The 25,786-nt window shown below is 38.4% G+C and overlaps 1 protein-coding gene across 1 annotated transcript; it reads right to left on the reverse strand.

Moving 5' to 3' along the window:
• Positions 1-876: 876 nt before the first annotated feature.
• sting1 (stimulator of interferon response cGAMP interactor 1) lies at positions 877-25,084 on the reverse strand. Its single transcript, XM_022672012.2, has 7 exons — positions 24,793-25,084; positions 16,609-16,835; positions 10,772-10,949; positions 7,579-7,687; positions 6,116-6,345; positions 2,342-2,528; positions 877-1,277 (listed from the first exon to the last, which is right to left on the reverse strand). Exons 2-7 carry the CDS (start codon positions 16,821-16,823, stop codon positions 1,024-1,026), a joined length of 1,173 nt encoding a protein of 390 aa, XP_022527733.1. The 5' UTR covers positions 16,824-16,835; positions 24,793-25,084; the 3' UTR covers positions 877-1,023.
• Between the last annotated feature and the right edge of the window lie 702 nt (positions 25,085-25,786).

The raw sequence follows: 25,786 nt of genomic DNA on the forward strand, positions 1-25,786 counted from the left end.
TATGTGATAACATCACGGCCTTCTCACACTAAACCCGTATCACTCCGCAGACGCGTTGCCGAGTAACGGCGTATATACACAGGACAGTTTTGAATCATCACCTCCACCGGCACCCGCAGCAGCGTTAGCTTAGCACAGGCTAGCGCTCAACCACGGCACGCTCGCCCGCAGCACTGGCTCGTCTTTTGTGGAAAAAAGGGAACGAAAATCGCTCGGCTAATGTCGTCTGACAGCCAGAACAGTAACCAACCAGGCTAGGCTAAGCTAAGTTAATGCTGTGCTAAAGCAAGCTATGCTGACCTAACCACAGTCCAGCCGACCAGCAAAACAAGCAGAAATGCTCAAAAAATGCGCAGCTTTCACCTGAAGACGACTCTACAAAGCAGGAGAGGAGAGTATTAGCGTTATTTCACGCTCCTAATGTTACCATCTTGGCATCTTCACTTATTCCCAATTTTGATTTCAAGCTAACTTTCGTGGTGTTAGTCTGTATGAACCATACACTGTTTTGTAGTTAAGTTTAAGTTCTGTTACAGTTGTTGTGGAACTACCTTTTGGCGGAAGGCACAGTCCATATTAAAGCATATTCATTCTTAGTTTCTTAAAATTCTTTGATTTATTTTCTTTTTTCATTTTGTAAAAAAAAAACTGTTGTATAAAAGCAATAGAACACTTGAGGGAGTGTGTTATCACAAATGTTATTTGTGATAACACACTCCCTCTCGTGTTCCATTGCTTAAATCAATAATAATTAATAATCTAATTTTTAAGCAATTTATAAACCCTTCATAATGGTAGTCCTATTTTAAAGTGGTACCGAAAAGACAAGTGAACTAGTAAACAAACAACTACTAATAACTTGCCACTCCAGGCTGCTGTTGTTACAGAATTTTAATCAACAGCTCAACAATTGTTGTCGATTTTTAAATCAGAACTAGAGAACATTCCCCATTTCTACAATTGTATGTCTTTTTTTGGTAGCAGTAAACTGTGCTGAGAGCAGCTCTATCTGCCTGTGTTGTTTCAGTGATGGGTGTAGTCTGTGTTCTCTTCAGGCAAAGACCTCAGGGACATGGGGCCGCTGATCTCCAGGCTGGGCATGGAGCAGGCCGGCTGCTCCTGAACACCGTTGTGCTGAACGGGAGCTCTCTTCAGCCCCACTTCTGCCACGGGACGGGGGAATTCACGCCCCTGTTCCATGGGGATCTCGTGCTCCTCCTGCTGCAGGTTTTTGATGAGCTCCTGGGACAGGTAATGAGGTTCAGCAGCCTGATCATCTAAATTAAGGTTGAGAGAAGAAAGATCAGGACAAAATATTCAGCAGAGCATACTTCCTTTTCACAAGGGTTGGCCATACTTATAATACAAAATTAAAATGCATTTCCTTTTGTCATTAATAGATACAAGCTTTTAAATTTGTATTTCTTTCATTGTTTTTGATGAAAAAATGTAACTACAGCAAACACTCTTCATGTGAGAGGAGTTTTAACTGAATACAATTTTGTGCATGAATATAGATATATTAATTTACTTTTACTGTTTACTGATTAATTACTGTTTATTGTAATTTGCTTTGTTTCTGTTTAGAATAATAAAGGCTGTAATGTGTCATAGGTTCTGTTATTAGCTTAGATGTTTTTTTTTAATTAACCAATAAATTAATATTATATGTTCATATAATTAATACAGTATTATTACAATTAATTATAAACATTTATATTATGTGCTTGTTTATGTAATATAGTATTAATATAGTATTTTGTGCAATACGGTCATGGTTGCAGCAAGAGCGAAAATAGGCGGACATAAGGCAAGTCATTTTAATAAGAAAAACAAGACACAAACAAAACCAAAATACAAAACAAGAAAAACAAACTAAAGAAACTAGAAACAAACTGAGACAGAGAACAAACGTAAAACAAACATGAACTTGACACAGGAACAGACAGGGAACACCTGGGGTAGATAATGAGAGGGCTGGGTAACAAATAGGACACAGGTGGAAACACTAATGAATAGGTGGGGCTAGGATGACATATACCTAATTTAACAGTTTATATTGTTGTATTTATAATTTAATTATATTTAATTTCACTTTTCTTTAAAACTGTTTTTTTGCTTCTAAAACAAAAAATCACAACAATATAAGCTCTTTTCAGTATGACTCACTGTGTATAAACACAATGATTGATGAAGCAGGGAGAACCAAACTAAATTTCCCATAGGGCATCACACTGGTCAGAGCCAGCTCTGTTTGAGGAAACATGTGCACTCTTTTATAAAAATGAATAAAAAATTGACCTGCACAATACACAACTCTGGTAATGAAGATTTTGCTCACCTTCCAGGAGAATGAGGCGATAGCGGTTGCGGCACTCTAGAGAACTCTCCAGGATGTGAGTGAGGGTGTTGTAGAAGAGCAGGACCTGCTGCCTCCTGTCCCATGCACTGAACCCTGCAATGCCATCCTGAGACATCTGATACAGAGTCAGCAGAGGGGTGGCGTACTCCGCCACACAGTAATAATCCTAAAAAAGAGAGAGAAACAGAGAAAGATTTCATAATTTCAAACTAGATACATCCCCAAAACAAGAACAACATGAACCTGAACTTCATTCCATTTATTAATATACAGCTCTGGACAAAATGAATAGAACACTTTAGTTTCTGAATTAGTTTCTCTGATTTTACTATTTATAGGTTTATGTTTGAGTAAAATGAACGTTGTTGTTTTATTCTATAAACTACAGTCAACATTTCTCCCAAAATCCAAACAATAATTTTGTCATTTAGAGCATTTATTTGCAGAAAATGAGAAATGAATAAAATAACAAAAAAGATGCAGAGCTTTCAGACCTCAAATAATGCAAAGAAAACAATTTCACATTCATAAAGCTTTAAGAGAAATCAATATTTGGTGAATTAACCCTGGGTTTTGATCACAGTTTTTATGCATCTGGGCATGTTCTCCTCCACCAGCCTTACACACTGCTTTTGGATAACTTTATGCCACTCCTGGTGTAAAACATGCAAGCAGTTCAGTTTGGTTTGATGGCTTGTGATCATTCATCTTCCTCTTGAGTATTTTCTAGAGGTTATCAATTAGGTAAAATAAAAAAACGAATAATTTTTAAGAGGTCTTTTATTTTTTCCAGAGCTGTACATTCACAGCACGTTCAAAAAAAGCTCGAGTGTGTGCATGTGCTGCCCCCTATGGGTGACACAAAGCAATAGGCTTCCATGCCAGCCCATTTTATGGTAGATTTTTTTATTCTTACTCAATCTCTATTTCTGTACATTACGATCTTAATTGTGCTGTGATTAAAGCTGACATCATGAATCATCTAAATCATGTTTGTTCTCAAATTTGCATTCACATCTTTACATTTTACAGCATTTGGCAAATGCTCTTATTCAGAGCAACAGAGGTGGGCCATTGTAGTGTTTGGAGTCTTGCCTAATGACTCTTATTGGTGCATCACAATATAGTCACCTAGTCACCAAGACAGAGAATTGAACCCCAGTCTCCCACATAGCTCACAAGCAGGTGAATGTGTTATCCACTGCACCACACCAACCACGCAACTAGGGTTGCAACGGTATGAGATTTTCACGGTATGATAACCGTCTCAGAAAATACCGCGGTATCACGGTTATCACGGTATCACAGTTTGTTACATATATTATTAAACTGACCCTTAAAGAAATTACAACAAAGGTTTTTTGTTCAATTAACTATTTATTGTAGAAACCTGGAACAACTATATAGATAATGTCTCCTTAAAAAAATAAACTGTATACCATTAGGTGAAGGAAACCAGGTTTTTCCACTACTCTTAAGGTCATTAAGGGTGTATAAAAAAAATTATATATATATATATATATATACACACACACACACACACACACGTGTCACACATTACATGTCCTCTAAGAAGTAAAGATCCTGTGTTTAAACTATTCAGTACAATTATTTAAGTTTAAATTATTTAATATCTGATAAACTGAGCCTGGGTCAGTGTCTGATCAACAACTGTTGTAAACGTCCGTTTTACTGCCAAGTTGGTATATAAGCAGATACTGCAGAAAGAGGGGTTTTATTTCTGACATGATCCTCACAATAGATATTTCTATTTTAAGGCTTTCACACAGAGTCTGGTTTTAACACATGAAAAACAGGCACGTCAGAATTTGAAAATTAACGCATGTAAATGAATGGCGTCTTTCACATCCAGTCCGGCGAGCACCTTTACACGGACACGTGAATCCGTCGTAGCACGCACTTCACGCCTGTACCTGCGTGCCCAAATTTCGGATAACTCAGCGCTTTTGCGGGCGCTTACCGCATGGGTTGTGCACGACTACAAAGAGGTTTTATTTATGTTCAGATTAAAATTATAAACTAAACACATACTTTGCGCTGCACAGCGGGGTGGTGTTCTTGGAGATGGGAGAACAGGTTTGACGTATGTCCACCTTTAGCTGTGACTTTACGTCCACATTGATTACAAATCAGATAACCATCCTCGGGTGTGTTCGGCGGGTATCCGAAATAGTCCCACACTGCTGATTTTAGTTTAGCCTTTTTTAAGGCGGACGGAGATAATGTTTAGTCTGATGCACTTTCTGCTGTTCTCACCGCTGTGTGCTGAGGAGCTGAAGCGGAGCAGAGTTGCGCATGCGCGGGTGAGTTTCTCCGCTGGCTTGCGTTTTACCGGTAATAAGCAAACACACACGGTATGATAACCGTGCATTTTAATACCATGGTATACCGTGAAACCGGTTACCGCTGCAACCCTACACGCAACCACCCTTGTGACTTAAAGAGCACCTATATATATATATATATATATATATATATATATATATATATATATATATATATATATATATATATATATATTAAATGCCAGTTAATCATGCTCAGAACCATACTATACAAATGGTCAATTTGTATGTTTAACAATTAACAATAAAGATTGACAAGAATTATTTTTTTATGCAGATCAAAAATATATTTTTTATTTGACTCATATATGTATTATGTTTATATGTTGTATATTTGCTTTAAGTTTGTCATGCCTAAAAAGCAATCTCAACTAAATTGAACTGAACTGATCTGAACCAGTACACACTTTACCCACAAGGTGTCGCTGTTTCTCCAGATAGCACTATAGTTCTTCCCATATAATAAAGAGGCACTAAATCCTAAACCATATATTTTTTTATGACTAGCTGAAAGTTGTTCTTTTGACGTAATAAAACATACTAGTCCTGCTTACAATTTTATAAACCTTATCTAACCTTTAAAAACCCTTTTATTGTGGTAATTTCTGCCTCTGCTGCGCTATATGTGAGGATAATGTTTCCGTGTACCTTGGTACACAGACGCATCACAATATGCAGATCAGTCAACCAATAATACCCCCCCTCTGGTGACGTCCAGAGGCACACTGCTGCTGCTGCTGCAGCTCAGCCAATCATCTCTCCCTGCTGCCTTGCCTCTAAACCCATACATCATCCAGTGTCCCACCCATTTGTTTTAGCATTTTGCACATCTGTCAGTGATGTGTGCATCTAAAAGTAGCTAAATGCATTAATTAGAACAGGGGTATCCAAACTTTTTTTGTTAGGGGCCAGAAGGAGAAATATATTTGAAGTCACGGGCCACAGACTCTGTAATAAAACAAATAATGAAATATACCACTTTAAATAATACTTTTTCCTGATTACTTTCATTTACACACCATTTTACTTGACTTACTATCTTTATCTTTGACAGTGTTGTGTAAACTAAGATTTTTCAAATTGATGTTTAATTTCATGATGTCTCTTAATATTAAACTCCTTAATTACAACACCTTTTGGATTCTTTGGCCCGTTTTTCTGCGCTAGAAATACGCACTCTCTCCGCTTTTAGACGCTTTGGCCCGTTTCTGACACCTAGCGTTCAAACTTTGAATCTCACATTATAAAAACTTGCTTAACAGCGGGCCAACTTTCATTCTATTTCTAAAATACCTCGCGGGCCGCTCCAAAAAAGGAAACAGGCTGCAAATGGCCCGCGGGCCGTAGTTTGGACACCCCTACATTAGAACCTTGTGGTTCTCCTGACCTTTTGGTTCTGGTCGGTGATTTTGTAGATGCTGTGTTTGTAGACTCTGCCTCTGACCCCAGCCCGGTCCAGCTGCAGGTCAGGCAGGTTTTTGTGGTACTGCACATTACGGTCCACCTCCTCCAGCCTGGCTGTAGCTGCTGCACTCAGAGGCAGCAGGATGTGGAGCCGGGCGGAGTTCAGCACCTCTCTGGTCTCGTTACAGTGCTTCTTCACCTGCCCCTCCAGCTCTGCAGACACAAATCAGGACCTTATTGATACAGTTTAAGCCTAAACATTCACTAACACCCTTGAGCCCCTTTTTGTCTTGGTGGAGGCGACAAATGGATCATTGTGTGTAGACACAGATTAACGATTCATGTGTCTTGCTGCATCAAAATGTACAGAGACACAGCATTAGTTATAAAGATAAGATATTACTAAAATAATTTATGATACATCACATATTATAATTCCTGAAATTTAAATATCTTTAGTTAAAACACACATATTACATTATCTTTAGTATACTAAAAGTGTAAGACTTGGTCTGTTTACAAAATGAATCTTTGAGATTATGTAAATATTTGAATGTATGTTTTAACGTAAATGATCTATAATAATATTGTATAAATTAAGCAATTGTAATAAGGTAATATTGTATGAAGAAATTAAGTAAAGTTTACTAAAAGAAAGGATTGACTGAAGTTCAGTTCATTTATTTACTCTATGTAACATTTAAGTCTTGAAACCGAGTTGAAGTTACTTAAATTGATCTGAAATTAAATTCCCTTTAAAAAATCAAATGCAGAAAGTTGCGAAACTTTTTTAAAGTAAATTTTACTCATCATTTTTTTCTGTGCAGAGACAAGTGTTTCCCCCGAAGCGCCCGTTGTACAGAGTATTGGGCAAAAAGCACAAAATTACTGGATCATGGAAAGCTGTGGGAAAGGGGTGTTGGGCTATTTAACAAAGGTAAGTACTCCTTATTATGTTTTACTACAGTTCTCCTTTAAGGTTTCTCTGGTACCTCTGGTACATTTTCTGTCTTAAAAGAAAAAGAAAAAAAAAGGAAAGGAAAAAAAGAAAAGGAATGTAAACAGCCATCCGTTCCTAAATATTTTGAGTTCCCACCACTCTATGTTTCTTATTTGGTGTTTAAGCCAGTTTTCACTGGTCTTATAACTAAGAGTTTGGGGATTCCAACCCCCTCTAAAACAATTCGGTTTCTTGCCTTAGATAAATTAATCCTCTGTTCTTAATCATCATTCTCCTCCCTCCCATTGCTGGGCAGTACTTTCAGACTGCCTTTGTTTATTTTATTTTATTTTATTCTTTTTTTATTTTAACCCTGCAATTGGGTTCATTTCATTTCAACTTAGCTGGTAGCCACTCACCCTAAACACCATTTCAACTGGACTTGACATGATTGTGTATGAGTCTGAGAAGGACTGTGTAGAAGTGTGTGTGGGATATACAGATACCTGGCAGCACAAGCTTCAGGTAGCCCAGGTAGATGGACCAGGCCAGGCCATGAGCCACATCCATCTTCCTGCTCTCAGACACCTCAGAAATCTCCACTGGAGCAGGACCCTATATACAGAGAGATAAAGAGAGAGGGGGGGAAAAGAGAGATATAGAGATAATATTGTTTCATTAGCATGTAGATCAGCCATTAATCAATCCAAAGGCCAGATTTCAGTGAATTTCAGTCTCTATCAGGAGCTTATATATGATATAAAGTGGCACCTGCTGTAATTTAATGGTGAGGAATCATAACCTGGAATCATATATCAAATAGGAATCATAATCTGAACTTCTGGTCATACCAGCAAAACCATCTTTTCAACACAACCTCTCTATAAGCATCGACTCTCTCTCTCTCTCACCGACAAAGGTTGCTAGGAACCTGGGTGTTATGGTTGATGACCAGCTCTCCTTCACGCATCATGTGGCCTCGGTTGCTCGATCCTGCCGCTTCGCGCTTTATAACATCAGGAAAATTAGACAGTTTCTGACGCAACAGGCCACCCAACTCCTGGTACAAGCAGTCGTCATCTCACGCCTCGACTACTGCAATGCCCTGCTAACTGGCCTCCCGGCCTGCGTAGTAAAACCACTCCAAATGATCCAGAAAGCAGCAGCACGTCTGGTCTTCAACCAACCAAAACGGGCACATGTCACTCCGCTGCTCATTGAGCTCCACTGGCTACCAGTTGATGCTCGTATCAAATTCAAAACTCTTACAATCGCCTACAAGGTGATGACAGAACAGCTCCTTCCTACCTGCACTCACTCCTGAAGGCTTACGCTACCTCCCGGCCGCTGCGCTCCTCCAATGAACGTCGCCTCGCTTTGCCAAACACTCACACAAAGCAATCCAGACTGTTCTCATACAGAGTTCCCCAATGGTGGAACTAACTACCTTCCACTACCAGATCAGGAGAATCTCTCGCTATCTTTAAGAAACTCCTGAAGACAGAGCTCTTCAAAGAGCATTTACTCTCCTAACACCTCTAACACACTAACTACTTCTAACCCCATTTCCTTCTTCCCCTCCTTCACTTCTCTATCCCTTTATTTCCCTTTGACCTCCTTTAAGCCCTATCTAAAAATGGGTTATCTAAATTCCTATTACTTTTGTTCTTCATTATTGTAAGTCGCTTTGGACAAAAGCGTCTGCCAAATGAAATGTAATGTAATGTAATAAGATTACATTTTATCTACTAGTGCATCTAAAAAGAAAATTAGAATATCATTGAAAAGTTTCAATAATTCAGTTCAAAATGTGGAACTCATATATTATATAGATGTATTAAACACAGAGTAATCTACTTTTAGTGTTTATTTATTGTATTGTTGATGATTATGGCTTACAGCCAATGAAAACCCAAATATCAGTATCCCAGAAAACTAGATTATTATATAAGACCAACTGGTACTTTTGGCAGTGTGGGCAGTGTGCCAAATCCTGCTGGAAAATGAAATCCACACCTCCATAAATCTCTTGGTAGAAGCTGCTCTGACTTGATAGAACACAGTGGATCAACACCAGCAGATGACATGTCTCTCCAAACAATCACTGATCATCAGTAAATTTTGCAGTTTATTTAGAAATCAAGGGAGCAGAGTCTGGAGGAAGAGTGGAGAGACACACAGTCCAAACTGCTTGAGGTCTAGTGTGAAGTTTCCACCAATCAGTGATGGTTTGGAGAGACATGTCATCTGCTGGTGTTGATCCACTGTGTTATATCAAGTCTAAAATCAGTAAATATTCATTTTTTTTACATATAATACTTTATAAGGCAGTCCAAACAACAGATAAATAGTAGTGATTTTACAATACTACTAATGGTAATAATAATTAGTAGTAATCTATACACCACCACTTTAAATGTTCACATACTATATGTAAAGTGTGCAGAATGTGCTTTTAATGAATTTATGGGACTTATATAAACTGTTGATGAATGTTAACGCATAGCTCATTTTGGACAATTGACTGATCATTGTGTACATGATATACTGTAGTACAGTGTTTATAATGCAACAGTGTCACGCCTCTATTCACATTTCCATCGCTGACCTTTACTGAGCAATAAAACTGTTTGTGCCGCATTTCCTGAATCTGTTCCCATAGAAAGATCAGAATAGTGTCAACATTTTAGCGCACAACTAAAACAGCTTAGCTTACAAAAAAGAAACAGCATTATAGAAGCTTTATTCATTTTACCATTAATGAAGAGCATTTACTGTTTATTTTTTATATATTTTTTGTATATTTTTGTTTTTACTTTCAGTTTCTGCTTGTTATAATCAGTTTCGACTTTAGATATACAGGTATATAATATTTAAAAAAGAAATAGGACACCCTGTGAAAACATTATAAAAAATGTACTAGAGCGAAAACCAAAAGCATAGATGTTGTCACCGTAAAAAAAGAGGAATTTAATTACTAAACCAATAAAAAAACGATAAAACATATTCACAGATACAGTTCCCACATAAAATAGAGCTATTGCTACTCTATGGTGGAGGAGATCTTTGAAAGCTCTGTTCACGTAGATTGGCAAAAGGGAGTTTTATGAAAAACCTGACATCATAATGCATTCATATTCAGATATTTGTGGACAGTGCCTTAACCCTTTCAGACCCTGCGTCCAATACAATGGACAGCGCACATAATACTAATTAAAGCCTACTGTCCATCAGAATAGAACAATAACCAGCCAATGAAAAAAATACATTAGCTTGGCTTAGCCACCCACTGCAAACTTTAGGGCATGGCAGCACTAGAGCCATCGAGGCAATATAAAAGCAAATTTTATGTCTATTTTTATATTTTAGAACACATTTATCATGTTAATGTTACTGTTTATGCTTTATTTGTGAAGTAAAATATTAAATAGTCGATATTAAATGTAAAAAAAGTTAAACACAGGCTTACAATGCAATTTAATAGACTTTAGACTTTTAGAGTTTTTTTGTGTTTGTTCTTAGAAAACAGCATTCTTACATATTTTACCTGAATTAATCATTTTAGCTCAAATTTAGATGTAACACGGTATAAAGTAACAAGGTTTGATATAAAGTTGTGTAAAGACACGTTACACTGCAACATAATTAAATTCACTTGCATCAGCACTAATTGACTTGGGTGAGAGTGAGAATCATTACCAGCACTCCGATGGTCTTGAACAGAGTGTATAAAGAGCTGGTTAGGACCACCAAAGCCCATTGCTGAGGTGAGTAACTGAAGCCTCCCATCAGCAGCATCAGAAACACCACACACACACCACCAACATTAGCCCTGCTGAAACAGGCCTGAAGAATCCGCTTGAAGCTCCCACCATACCTGCCAAAAAAAAAAAAAAACTTCAATTAAACACACATTAAAATACACACATGCACAAACATGTTCTAGTACAATATCCACTTCATGAACAACACGCCCTTCTTTCTGCATTTACTGTCCATTTTCTCAGCTCAGCTAATCATATAAGAGCACTCTGTAGTCCTCTGTAGTTTTATCCTCCTTATCCTCTGTTCAGGACCCCACAGGAGAGAAAAAACACCACAGAACAGCTATTATTATTATTTTGGGTGGTGGGTGGGTATTCTCAGCACTGCAGTGATTAGCACTGATTAGCATGGTGGTGGTGTTAGCAGGGTTGCCAGGTCCAGCAAAAATATCCAGCCCAAAGTCAGTCAAAAACCTGCCCTTCAGAAGCTTAAACTAGTCTGTCACACGTATGAAGCAAATGGCAAAACAACTATGATTGTATGACTTAGTATTTTGTTTATAAGGGATTTATTATGAGTTTAGCTATTTATCATAAAGTTATTAATAATATTGTAACATTAGTGTTTTATTAGTTATTTTATAACAGTTTTATATCCCAGGAACATTTAATAGCAACATAATTAGCAAAAAAAATGACCTTTACTTTCATTTCTGTTCTTGCCCCTCCTGAACTCTCTGGATAACAAAACACACCCACTAGATGTTGCCCACTGGATGCTGCTGCCAACAGGACATGACCCACAGGACACTGCCCACAGGATGTTGCCCACAGGACACTGCTCACAGGATGCTGTCCACAGGACGTTGTCCACAGGACACTACCCACAGGACACCACCACAGGATGCTGTACACAGGACACTGCCTACAGTACACTTTTGACCAGGTATCTTTGCTTGGTGGACTATTTTCAGTCCAGCAGTGATATTGAGGTGTTTAAAAACTCTGCACACAGGATGCTTCCCATAGGATGCTGCACACAGGACACTGCCCACAGGACACCGCCACAGAATGCCGTACACAGGACACTGCCTACAGTACACTGTTGCGAAATTATTGATCTACTGTTAGAATTATAATGTGTCTGGCGTGATACGTCATAAAGAAGAAAAGAGATCCAGTCCAAAAATTGTAGTTCCGTCAGATTTTATTCAAAGAATCTTCTGAGCAAAACAGTTTTTTGGGTTCATCAAAATTGAGTAAAAGATTATTGAAAGAAATGAATTGAAATAAAAAGGTGAAAATAAGAGGAAAAAACCCAAAGGTGAGGAAAGTTGGGGTTTCCAGAGTTCTCGGCTGTCTGAACAGGACCTGTGGCTCTCTAGTCCCTCTCGGGAGAAGCTCACCCCCGCCCAACTCTACTCCTCTTCCTAGACAGTGAGTCTAAATTAGACAGTGAGTCTAAATTAGACCCCGGGGGACATGTCCCACCCAATATTTGCCCCCCCCCCCCCCCCCCCAAAAAAAAATTATATCGTTTCGCTCAGATCATCTGTACTATTAATGAGGAGACAGACCGGACCAATCACGGAGCCGGTTCAGGTATTAAGTCCCGCCTCTCAGTAGAAACAGCCAATCAGCTTGCTGGTTTTGAGGCGCGCGGTGTGCTGGTGGGGGGGAGATTTAGCAGCGGGATCGGGATGCAGCAGCTTCAGCTGATTTTAAAACAGATCTGGATATACGGTGATTTTTCTAAAAGAAAGGTAACGATAGGCTAACCACTTCAACTGTGATGATATGTTTCTGATAGCTGGATAAAAAGACTCGTCTCTGAATCAAAACACATTAATAAAAACCAACGGTGATTAATAAACTGCAGCTGTGTTAGTGAGTTAACTTAATTAGTTAGATTAGGAGTCAAGGTTAAAGAAAAAAAATAAACTATATATGTAATGTTCAACTTGCCCTGTACCTAATCAGCTAATAACTATTTTATTTTCAAATTGTTTATTAATTTAGAAGTACAGGACTTATTGTGAGCTTTAATGAACGAAAAAAATACAGAAAAAATGATTATTTGTGATTAAAAGTAATTTCCACAAATGTTGTTCTAGGAAACTATAGGGTGGGTTTGGGTTCATATTGGCAAATGTGTCCCCCCCAATATCAAGCGCAGCCGAGGCGATTACGTCATCAGGTGGCGTAGCTCACAGGTTATAAATAGCGCGCTGAAACGTCATTGAACTGAAGAGAGATCTCAGCGAAACAAGAGCAGCAGCATGTCGGATTTTGTCACAGGGAAGACTGAAGACGGGAAGAAGCTGAAGACCCCCTCCGCACTGAAAAGCGACGGAAAGAAAATAAACCCTGGGCCCAGCTCAAAACCAGCAGCAGTGCGGCGCACATCTGCACCTGCGCCAACACTTGGTCCATGGACAACATCAGCAGTAGTGCGGCGCCCATCTGCTCCCACTCCCCCAATTGTGATTAGCACAAAACCATTAACAGTGCGGCGCCCATCTGCACCCACGCCCCCAATTGTGCCCAGCACAAAACCAGCAGTAGTGCGCCGCCCATCTGCACCTAAAATTGTGCCCAGCACAAAACCAGCAGTAGTGCGCCGCCCATCTGCTCCCACTCCCCCAATTGTGATTAGCACAAAACCATTAACAGTGCGGCGCCCATCTGCTCCCACTCCCCCAATTGTGATTAGCACAAAACCATTAACAGTGCGGCGCCCATCTGCACCCACGCCCCCAATTGTGCCCAGCACAAAACCAGCAGTAGTGCGCCGCCCATCTGCACCTAAAATTGTGCCCAGCACAAAACCAGCAGTAGTGCGCCGCCCATCTGCCCCTGAGCCTACAATTGTGCCCAGCACAAAACCAGCAGCAGTGCGCCGTGCATCTGCACCTAAAACTGTGCCCAGCACAAAACCAGCAGCTGTGCGCCACCCATCTGCCCCTGAGCCTACAATTGTGCCCAGCACAAAACCAGCAGCAGTGCGGCGCGCTTCTGCACCTAAAACTGTGCCCAGCACAAAACCAGCAGCTGTGCGCCACCCATCTGCCCCTGAGCCTACAATTGTGCCCAGCACAAAACCAGCAGCAGTGCGCCGCGCATCTGCACCTAAAACTGTGCCCAGCACAAAACCAGCAGCTGTGCGCCACCCATCTGCCCCTGAGCCTACAATTGTGCCCAGCACAAAACCAGCAGCAGTGCGGCGCACATCTGCACCCGCGCCAACACTTGGGCCATGGACAACATCAGCAGTAGTGCGGCGCCCATCTGCTCCCACTCCCCCAATTGTGCCCAGCACAAAACCAGCAGTAGTGCGCCGCCCATCTGCACCTAAAATTGTGCCCAGCACAAAACCAGCAGCTGTGCGCCGCCCATCTGCACCTGAAATTGTGCCCAGCACAAAACAAGCAGCTGTGCGCCGCCCATCTGCACCTGAGCCTACAATTGTGCCCAGCACAAAACCAACAGCAGTGCAGCGCGCATCTGCACCTAAAACTGTGCCCAGCACAAAACCATCAGCTGTGCGCCGCCCATCTGCACCTAAAATTGTGCCCAGCACAAAACCAGCAGCTGTGCGCCGCCCATCTGCACCTGAGCCTACAATTGTGCCCAGCACAAAACCAGCAGCAGTGCGGCGCGCATCTGCACCTAAAACTGTGCCCAGCACAAAACCAACAGCTATGCGCCGCCGTTCATCTGCAACCCAGACCCCAGCTGTGATGATTAGCACAGAACCATCAGCAGTTAGCCGCTGTACATCTGCAACACAGACCCCAGCTGTGATTAGCACAGAAGAACCAGTAACAGTGCGGCGCCCATCATCTGCAACCCAGACCCCAACTGTGATTAGCACAGAACCATAAGCAGTGCGCCGCTGTTCATCTGCAACCCTGAGCCCAACTGTGATTAGCACAGAACCAGTAACATTGCGGCGCCCATCATCTGAGTAACATTAATAATAAAAAAACTCCCCCCAAAGAACATGAAAAAAAACTCCCCCAAAACAACATAAAAAAAAACTAAAAAAAACTCTCCCTTAAAAAAAAACATAAAAAAGAACAAATTCTTTTATTGGCAAATGTGTCCCCCCCAATATCAAGCCCACTCCTATGCCCTTGAGTCTAATAAATACAGGCATTCGCCTGGCCTCAGTCCAATGGTGTATGAAGAGGCTACTCACACCACCCCGGATCCTGATACCTAAGCAGTTATTCATCCTATACGTCAGCCGAGAACTCGGTCATCCCAACCTTATCTATAGATTATATGTACAGAAAACTCATGGTTTCGCTGGAAAAAAACACAGTACCTCTGGACACCTGTGGAATCAATCATGCTAAGTTGCAAGAAAAACCCGGCCTTGTGCGTTGAGCACAAGGACATAATATACGTACATTCTAAGTCACAACATGAATCATCATGGATCATGCTACATGCTTGAATAACATACTGATTAAGTTAAATGCTAATTTAGTAACACACAGATTAACTCTTTAATCAATGAACAATGAACATAGTAAGGCAAAACTCCATATTCTTACACTGTTGACCAGGTATCTTAGGTTGGTGGACTATTTTCAGTCCAGCAGTGACACTGAGGTGTTTGAAAACTGTGCCCACTCGACACTGTCTACAGGACACTGCCCACAGGACACTGCCATAGGACGCGTTCACAGAACACTGACCACAAAACACTGTCCACAGGACTAGGTATGGCTAGGTATCTCTGATTGGTGTACTATTTTCAGTCCACCGGTGACACTGAAGTGTTTAAAAACTCCATCAGCACTGCTGTATATGATTCATTCATACCAGCACACACACTAACACCTCATACACCACCACCATGTGGTCCTGAACATGAAGGAACAGAGTGAAAGGACATATAGAAATGTGCCTATACACACTGTCGCGGTTATTTCACGACTCTTCTAGGCCTCCCAGAAAGGGAAGCCTGGGCTAGCTAAAATGAGCTCTAAAACTTATCTAGTCATGCATCACTACAAAAGCTTTAAGTTCAAAAGAAAGAAGGTAAAAACAGACGAGTGCCTCAAGTTTAAAGAAAGGAGAAGACGAGTTTTTCCGAAGTTCTAAGTTGATCTTTTATTGTTCTTGAAGTCAGCCAGATAGGGTCAGGAAGCTTCAGTCTTCTGACAACACAAAGAAATACACACACTTTTATACAGTATTTGGGTGAACAAAGGTGGGGGCTTTAAGCTCCACCTTTTAACATTATATAACCATACATAGGTTGAATATAATCGTTACCAAACACGTTCAGTTTTAGGGAGGATTCTTCCGGCCCCATCTCTTGGCATCATGCCATGTTCCCATTTTTGGAGTTAATCGTGGACAAATCAATATGGTATAGTTTTTTAAAAAACCCTGTCCTTCACCTGCCCAGCTTTCCCGTGGGAGAAGACTAACTTTGGGCCGGTTGAGACATCTGGTAGGACTAATGAATCTGGATAGCCGTTCTCAGCCGTTATGAAGAGCTTTTCTGGGTACTTTCCAACTATGACCAGTTCTTATCATATATCATAACTGTCTCCCCCTCAGTTCACAGCCGTACCTGGTGCAGACTGGGCCTTACTGAGGAAGAGCAGACAGAGTTTCAACAGAACTCAATGAACTCGTCCATATATGGCCAAATGTACTAATATATGAGTAGTATAACATATATTGATCTCTAATATCCAGATTTAGGGCCCCACAACACACACACAAACACACACACACAGGTTGTCTCACCTTTGTTGTGAATGGAACAGCCACTCCTCTGTAAGCAGACACAGGCTGTGCAGCAGAGCGCCCAGACTCAGAGACAGCGCAGCCAGTTCACACGCTCCTCTAATAGAGCTGGGGTCCACCAGGCTGACCAGCGCCAGAGCTGTGAGACTCAAACCCACCGCACACACAGCCGGAGCCCACCCCCGAGGCCTCGGGACCACGCTCTCATCCCCCATCAGCACCACTGTCTGAAAACACCACACCTTCAACAGTTAACAGCTTAATAATCCCAACACACACATATTCACACAAAATACACCCGCGTTTCAGCAGATAACTCAAGTAACATTGTGATAACTGCTTGACTAAATGGTGGAAAAATATATAAGTAACTTTAAGCGGAACAGGCAGTGGTGGCTGGACTGTAAGAGCACCGGAATAGTGATGACATACAGGGTTATTATAACAGACATCCCAACATTCAGAAACTCATTTTAAGGAGGTACTTCCTCTGGAAAAAATAAATAACAAAATAAATAAATAAATAAACCTTACCCAGCAAGTTTAATTTATGTTAGCAGTGTTAATGAACAACTGAACGTTGATAAAACCAACTTTATCATGCTTTCAATTATTTAACCCCTTAACAGGCCAAGATTTTTTTCAGTTGTCCGCCTGACATTACACCAGTAATTCTTGAGGATTTCTATTTAAGCATTACATAAAAAGCGTTGATGGTTGATAAGGACCATTACTGAAAAGCATAAGTGTAATTGTAATAGAAAATCTAAAAACAATATTTAAGTAAATCTACTTATGTCAAAATATAATTAATAAAATCATAAAATTGGCTCTTTCCTGAACTTTTAACATTTTAAAATCAATATTTTTCTGAATACAAATCATACAGTTCATGTCCTCCAAACCTTTCATTATGGTTGTCTATTTTCAAACCTGCAGAATTTGCGTTGATTCCTGTTACTGATCTGGAATTATTAAGTGGAGTAGAGAGAAAACAGGCAGCTTCTCCAAATGTCCTGTAGATACTCACATTTTCCGAATGTAAATAAGTTATTTTACTGCAAGGGTTTGGTATCACCTACACCTGTAGCACATATTCGGAACAAGGCATTTTAGGGTTTAACCCATCACAGGTAATATAGATGTTAATGTTTCAATTGTGCAGTGAACAGAACTGCCATTATTTCACCTCATTCTGCAAAGACAGGCTGTAGGGTAGTGTGGAGTCAAATGTGTTTTATCAGTAGATTACCCATTAAATCACCCGTCTCAGTTGGGTTTAGATCAGGGCATTGTGGAGGTCAAGCACTTTTTTAGTTTACTATGTAATTCCATATGTTTCTTAATAGTTTTCATATGTTTAATATTAATCTACAATGCAATGAAAAAAACAACTAAATAAAAAAATAAGAAAAACATTGAATAAGAACAAGGTGTGTCCAAACCTTTGACTAGTACTGTATTAGCGGTTTCATTTAGACATGCAATCATGGAGTCACTACTGTTGAGTTCAGAAGGTAAAAAAAAATAAATGTATTTATGTTGAAATATGAATTACATTTCTAAATCTAACTCTCAAAACCCTCTTGCTTCAATACACAGCTGCTCCTGTTTTATTCTAAATCTCTTTTTAATAAACCTTTATTCATCGCAAGATCTTAATTTAAAAAGCATAAAAAATAAACCCTGAGATATTAGACAATATCTGTTATTTTAATTTCCCTTCCAAAAATACACTGAGGTACTAGCATTTAAATGAAGTTATATAAATATAATTTCATTTTGCTAATTTTACATTTGTTATGTGGTGTACCAGTGTGGTGGATGTTTAGAATATGGATGAAGAAAAAGAGCTGTTTTTTTTCACTTGCTGTTCTTGTTGTAGTGATTTGTATCATATCTTTCACTGCATGTCTGAGTAATTTTGGCAGTTGAGGCAATGGACCATGGCATGAACACGGTTCACTGTGCTTCTGATCCTTGTCGATCCAGTGGTATCAGATTATAGGGGTTTCTGTGTTCTGTTTACATAACTCTAAAGTGTAAGTGATTGTGTACTCATGTTCTGTTTCTAGAGCACCTTTTCATAGTATTAGTTCATTTTCTCTGTAGGTCTGAGTACTGCATTTAAGACAATGGACCATGAATTAATGCTGCCATTAATGCTCCTCAGGAATTCATACTTATGAGGTTGGTGGTCGCAAATACAACTTGACATGCGTTTGAGTGTTTTTTGGTTTGGTGTAAATGGACACCATTAGGAAAATCCTTCTGTTTGTATTTTGGTCTATTGTCATAAAAAACAGGAAGTTTATTTTGCCCTATTACAAGAATGAAGCAATTAGTACACGCATTAGTTGAGTGATGTTTTTATTCCATTAGAACCGTGAATCATACTATTCTTTCACATTTTTTCACATGTTGCTTTTAAACTTTTTTCAAACATTTATTGTCCCCTTGTTTCTGACATGTCACCAACAGGGAAACTCAGGGCTTATCTAAAAATCTTATCTATATATCTTTAGAGTTTCCCACTGTTAAATACGAGTTTGCGGTGGTGTCATGTGCTCTCATCTCAGAAGGCAGAAGGAATTCTAGGATCAATAAATAGAAATTGAATGATTCAAATCAGTCAAACAATATTTTCAGCAGAATTTAAAACACATTTTTAAGTTTATTTTATCAAAAATAAACCCCCACAGCTGCATTCTCCATTATATTGTCTAATAGCTAAAGGATAAATAGCTAAAAGTGAAAAACTTCTCAAAACATATTTTTAGGGCATCAGCTCACCGTTTTTTCTTATCTTTTTCTCTCATCTGAACCAGTTTTTTACTTAGAAGATGTCTGACTGAATGACTGGCTGGTCTTACACACACACACAGGACATATCTGGAGTGGGACATCACCTGTATTATCATATCTTCTATTATTCTACACCATTATTTATCTGATACACAGACAGACAGTACTAGTCTAGCACCTCACCTTTATTATAAAAACACGAACCGACCAAGAACAGCATAAATGGTGGGGGAGAGGAGACTGCTGTATTTTCCTCCTTAAAAAGGAGGGGTTGAGCCCCGCCTGAAAACTGGTTAGCGACACCCCTGGTGTTATGCCCTGCTTCTGGATCCTTATCGAGCTTGTATCAGATTTTTGTTAGCTAAATCTACAGCAATTCAAGCAACTCCACCTGTTTACATTATAAACACTGCTTCAGGCTGGACTGGTATTTGAATAAAGGACTAAACAATGCGTCTTAAATAAAAGTCAATAACTTTCTGTATGTCATTCTTAAAGACACAGAAATAAAAAGAGCCTCTCTTTTGTAATTGTTAAGGATGAATAGAATTATATTAAATAAAGACTGCCAATCTTAAGCCCTTTAGCCTAAAAATACAGCAGCTCCTGGGTTAGCAAGCACTAACTGTTTACTGATAAACATTTAATACAGGATTTCTGACCATTTATATTACCAGAATGTTCTAGGATCCTTAATGTAATTCTAACTAGTCATATGTTACCATTAGTGTACATGAAATTTCACTTTCTCTTATCTGTAATTGACCCCATCCATCAAATAACCATGTATCAACCATTTCTCAGCCATTTTTTTATATAAAAAGTACAATGTGCTTTATTTAGACTTATATTTTTTTCATTCACAAAAACACTTAAATTAAAACATTTCACAATGTTACTATAGAAAAGTGGAAAAGTATATGGTTATTTGTTGAAATATTTTAAGTTTACACATTCATAACTAATATCTGACAAGTACAAATGCTAATTCTAGAGCTAATACTAAATATCACTAACTAGTAAAATGTTTAGATCAGCAGTAATGAGCATTTCATTTAATATGTACAGTTTTTGATCTCTAAATTACAGCCAAAAAATATCACCCGGATCTAAAACTAGAGAAATACAAGTTGGGATTAAAGTGGAAATATCCAGCTCTGGAAAAAATAAGAGACAACTTAAAAATGATGAGTTTCTTTGATTTTACCAAATTGAAAAGCTCTGGAATATAATCAAGAGGAAGATGGATGATCACAACCCATCAAACCAAACTGAACTGCTTGAATTTATTCACCAGGAGTAAAGGCATAAAGTTATCCAAAAGCAGTGTGTAAGACTGGTGGAGGAGAACATGCCAAGATGCATAAAAACTGTGATTAAAAAACATGGTTATTCCACCAAATATTGATTTCTGAACTCTTAAAACTTTATGAATATGAATAAATTTTTTTTTTGCATTATTTTTTTGTTATTTCAGCCATTTCCCATTTTCCCTGACTTTGCCTGTAAATCCTATAAATCTATAAATGCACCTGCTTTGTTGTCACAGTTTGCTTTGATTTAATCCGCTGACTAACCTGAGGTCTCATACAGTGGTGTGAAACATAACCTGTTCTGCAGGTGTGATCTCAGCTCAGATGTTGCTTAATGTGTCTGGTGATGCAACATACAGCTCTATAACAGGCATGATTTACAAGAAGACTGCCACTGGAATTACAAACTGTTTACACTGATTACAATAGAACACAGTGTTAAGTGTTATGAGATAGCAATATGAGATTGGGACACACCTTTCACACCCCTCTCCTATTGCCACAGTTCTATATAAAATCAGGCTATTTATAACAATGCAGGCTGACTTTACTAACACTGCTCAAAAGAAAAAGTGGAAGTGCTTAGGAATCAGGTTTGGGGGAAATCCAGAAAGATTGAGAATGAACCGTAAATTTTTATGTAATTCTTTAATTTGAATTTGAATTAAAACAGGAAGTGAAATTGAAATTAAAATAATATAATTTCAGAATTTGGAATTTTCCATGAAATTCCTAGAAATTCATAATACATATTTAAAGTGTATTTAACATCGTAGCTTTAAAGTTTATATTGCATATGATAAGAACGTGATTCTCATATGAATATTTTTGCATGGACCACAAATTAACATAAAAAAAAAAACATACTATATAAAACAGATCACTTTTATACTTTTAATAACATTCAAATTGTGGAAAGTGATAGGATACTACTTCATTTCCCAGAATACCTTGCTTTGTCCAAATCTTTAAAATGGTGAGCTGGTTTGTACTTTTGAGTTTTGTTATTATAGCAATATTCAAATTGATAAATTACATCTGTGTTTATAATTAATTTCAGAATTTGAAATTCCATGTAATTCATAGAAATTCATCATGCATAATGAAAGTGTATTTAACATTGTAGCTTTAAAGTATATATTGCATATGATAAGAACGTGATTCTCATATGAATATTTTTGCATGGACCACAAATTAACATAAAAAAAACATACTATATAAAACAGATCACTTTTATACTTTTAATAACATTCAAATTTTGGAAAGTGATAGGATACCACTTTATTTCCTAGAATACCTTGCTTTGTCCAAATCTTTAAAATGGTGATCTGGTTTGTACTTTTGAGTTTTGTTATTATAGCAATATTCAAAACGATAAATTACATCTGTGTTAATTCTTTATGGAAATGTATGCCTAATGTTACTTTTATTTGGAAGGAAAATTTAAGTTACAAGTATCTCATTCTCAATGATATATGAATACTTTCACTTTTAAATTCAACATCCTGTTGGGTTGAACCAATTCAAATGCAAATTCAAATTAATTCAAATTTTGCACAGCCCTGTTAGGAACCACAGCAACCACGTAAAGTTATAAGCTAACAGCCACATGCATAATTATTGTTTTTTTTAATACTATTAATACTACACTATAAATAGAGTCATATTTTGGAGTTGGGGGTCTATACTGCACTTTATAGACTATAGATTCTCCTTAAGGCTTCAGTATCATATTTGACAGTTTGGTGCTTTGCATCAGTGACACTGTGTGTCCTTGTAGCAGAGTTCTCTACAGCAATACACAGGATGAAGTCATTCTGGCCTTCCTGATCTTACTATCTATACAGAGCGCGTGCAGTTATATCATCTCCAGACATTAGTCATAAATACTGTGGAAATGCTCGTTCTACATGCTTGTGTCGCAGGTGTCAGCGAAAAAAACTTAACTCATACTTCCCTTATGGCTACACCTGCATGTCTGCTTGAAACTAAACCAAACTCTTTAGAATTTTATACTTTAGAACTGCTGGATTTTTGTCTGCATTATAACAGTGGTGTGTACTAGCAGAACATTATAACGTACTGTCCAAAACAGATTCTTATTTAGCTTTGTGATTTTTGGGGTTTCTATAGTAATGCAAATTTTCAAATATTTAGAAATAAGATATTCTTCCTTTATTTGAATAACTGGAAAACGTTTTACATTAAGAAAACAAAAAGTGCTTTATTTAGACTTATTTTTCTTATAAATCTGCATTTGAGAATGCACTTAAAATAGAATCACTTAAAATTGTAAATAAAATAACTGATTTCTCCCAAAAGGGAGTGAAGAGTAACTGTTTATTTTACCTTGGGTGTATTGACAAATATCTTTCAGTTATGATTACTTATCTTAGTATCTATAATTACATAATCATTGTGTGAAACCTTGTATTCTACTATATGCATTAACCAATACTCACATTGTATTTGATAATTTTTATTACTCACAGTGTATTTTATACGCATTTATATAGAAGATTAACCAATAACCACAATATATTCTTTACATATATAGTAAAACATTGTTTGATCAGGCATGTGACTAACACAGACCTTATTATGACAAATTAACCCACATGATACATAAGGCGTTTACTAACACATAGGACCAATTTATGGCGGACTAACCACGTGTTACTAACACAGTAACATATAATATATGGAATCCATTGTGTGACGTGTGTAGCTTATGCTTGAAGCATTTCGTTCACTGCATGTTTCTGACTAACGGCCATCAATCATCAGCTAGTGCACTCTGTACGAACTAAATTGATACAAAGGAGACTTCGGAACTAACAGGGCGGCACTGTCTGATTACTGAAACAATATCACACCTTCTGAGTGGACCCAGTCAATTCTTGAAACAATACCACACTGTCCGGCTGGATACAGTCAAGGCCAAACACTAGTGGTCCGGTCAGACCTGTGAAACTTGAGTACTAACATGTGAAATTACGCATGCTAACATGAGATGATTTTAGCAACGCCTCATCAGCCGGTTTCACGTCATTTGGGGTATAAACATGGAGTCAGATCAGAGGGGGGTCAGAACTTATACTGGGACAGCTAATAATTGGTTTTGTATGTTCTCCTGGATCCAGTACTTTGTAATAAATACTTGGTTTGCTTCACTCCACCTGTCTGACTCTCTCTATCAAACGAACACGCAGGGGAGTTGTACCCCGGACCAGAGGTGGGTGTTGACCCACCTTTCATTTTCTTTTCTACAACAGGAGAAATATTGGATATATGGTGGATATATTTGCTGGAAGGGCTACAAGTAATTATTTTATACAGAATCATCGCTAACTAAAGAACCAGGTGAGGATGGTTCTTTGCCTGGGGAAATTGTTCTTTACTATGATGGGATATCATCACTTGTAGATGATTCTCTATGGCAGTGGTTTCTGAAGGACCACATGCCCTGAACACTTAAGTGTTTAATCAGCTCATTAACAAGCTTCTCACCATTTTTACCATTTCTTATTTTTTGATATAATGTAAATCTTGCCTATTTTTCTTGCAATTTCATGATCAATGTACCAATAGAAATACTCCACAATGACTGAATACAATATTTTTTTCTTCGACTTCATTTGTTGTCATTTAGCTGTAAATATTTGGGAGATGTGAAGATTCTAAATGACAACAAAATATATATTTTATACAATATAAACACATTGTATATATAAATGTTTGTGGACACCCCACCTAATGAAAGCATTTAGCTAGTTTGAGCTGCACCCATTGCTGACAAAGAAAGATGGTGCTCCGTCCTGTACTTTTTGGGATCAGTTAGGGTGGTGATCATTATCCTTTAATACCCATACTTAATACTTTATACTTTTTTAAATGTTATATATGTTCCTTTTAACTACAAATCATCTAGTATAATTGCAGTATTCCTTTAAGGCCAGTGAATGTAATTGGTATGTACTTACCACTTACTAAACTATCATGTAACACTAACTGGATACACATGCTGGAAGCTGGAAACAGAGATGTAGAGAAGAGTAAAACTCACCTCAGATCACGGGAGGACGGATGAGTCTGCAGCTGTGCTTATCAGAAGTCTAAAAAGTAATTCAGCGGACTATACACCAGCTCTGCCTTCTGCTTTCCTTCCTTATCTTTTATTATCTTGCTTTTTGTCTTCACTTCCTCACGGTTTCTCTCTCCTATACTGTCTTTCCTCTCTCTCTATCTCTCTCTCTTTCTACTTCTATCTCTTATTGTCTCTCTCAGTATCAGGAGCTATTCTTCGCCTACCCTCTCCTCTCCCCATACGCTTAGACTTAGTCACACTCACACACACACACACACACTGTGCTGAGGCAACTTTTTCACTTTCTCTTTCACTTGTTAGTCCTTTACGACACACAATTTCCAGGATCTGCGAAATTCCTACTAAAGCGGAGCTTACTGTCAGTCAGATTCAGTTTTGATATGAATTAAGACTCTAATAACTGTAAATAGCCCTGCAGCTTCAAACAGCTGCTGACTCCGTAGTGGTGGACTAAAACTACAACACAAAGCTGAGGGAATGAGTTTTTTTCAACTTTGGGCGTCACTGACAACAAATTACTTTTGTCCCACTCTTGTACCATCAAATACAGACCCTTTGATACAATGAAAAGCAGTCTTGGTGTTTCAGGGTGTTGGCCATCTTCATGTAGCGCAACAGTTCATCTTTTAAGATCCTCAGAGAGTTCTTTGCCATGAGGTGCCATGTTAAAAGTTTCAGTGACCAGTATGAGAGAGTGGCTGCATCCAGAAACCCCAAAAGTGTCTCCTTTTTACTACTGATCCTTTTTGCTCCTCTCCGCCTTGACCCGGAAACTGATTTTGTGACGCCATCTTGCCGCCTATACTGGAACTGAGCTTAAATGTTCTTTATGCAGTTAACACAACTGGCCACATATATATTATTGAAACTAATATTTACACTTCAACATGTATGCAAAATTTAATGTTTATTATTATATTTAATATTTATTATTATTTGTTATTTGTTTTAT

The sequence above is a fragment of the Astyanax mexicanus genome, chromosome 2 (genome assembly GCF_023375975.1).
Source record: "Astyanax mexicanus isolate ESR-SI-001 chromosome 2, AstMex3_surface, whole genome shotgun sequence".
Taxonomy (NCBI): Eukaryota; Metazoa; Chordata; class Actinopteri; order Characiformes; family Acestrorhamphidae; genus Astyanax; species Astyanax mexicanus.

What these genes read in the sequence shown, in the direction of transcription:
- sting1 (XM_022672012.2), bottom strand. Translation starts at nt 16,823, where the DNA reads ATGGGGGATGAGAGCGTGGTCCCGAGGCCTCGGGGGTGGGCTCCGGCT. An exon ending in CTGTTCCATTCACAACAAAG is followed by an intron (nt 10,950 to 16,608) that starts GTGAGACAACCT and finishes TTTTTTTGGCAG; the next exon opens with GTATGGTGGGAGCTTCAAGC. An exon ending in TCACCGACCAGAACCAAAAG is followed by an intron (nt 2,529 to 6,115) that starts GTCAGGAGAACC and finishes TCTCTTTTTTAG; the next exon opens with GATTATTACTGTGTGGCGGA.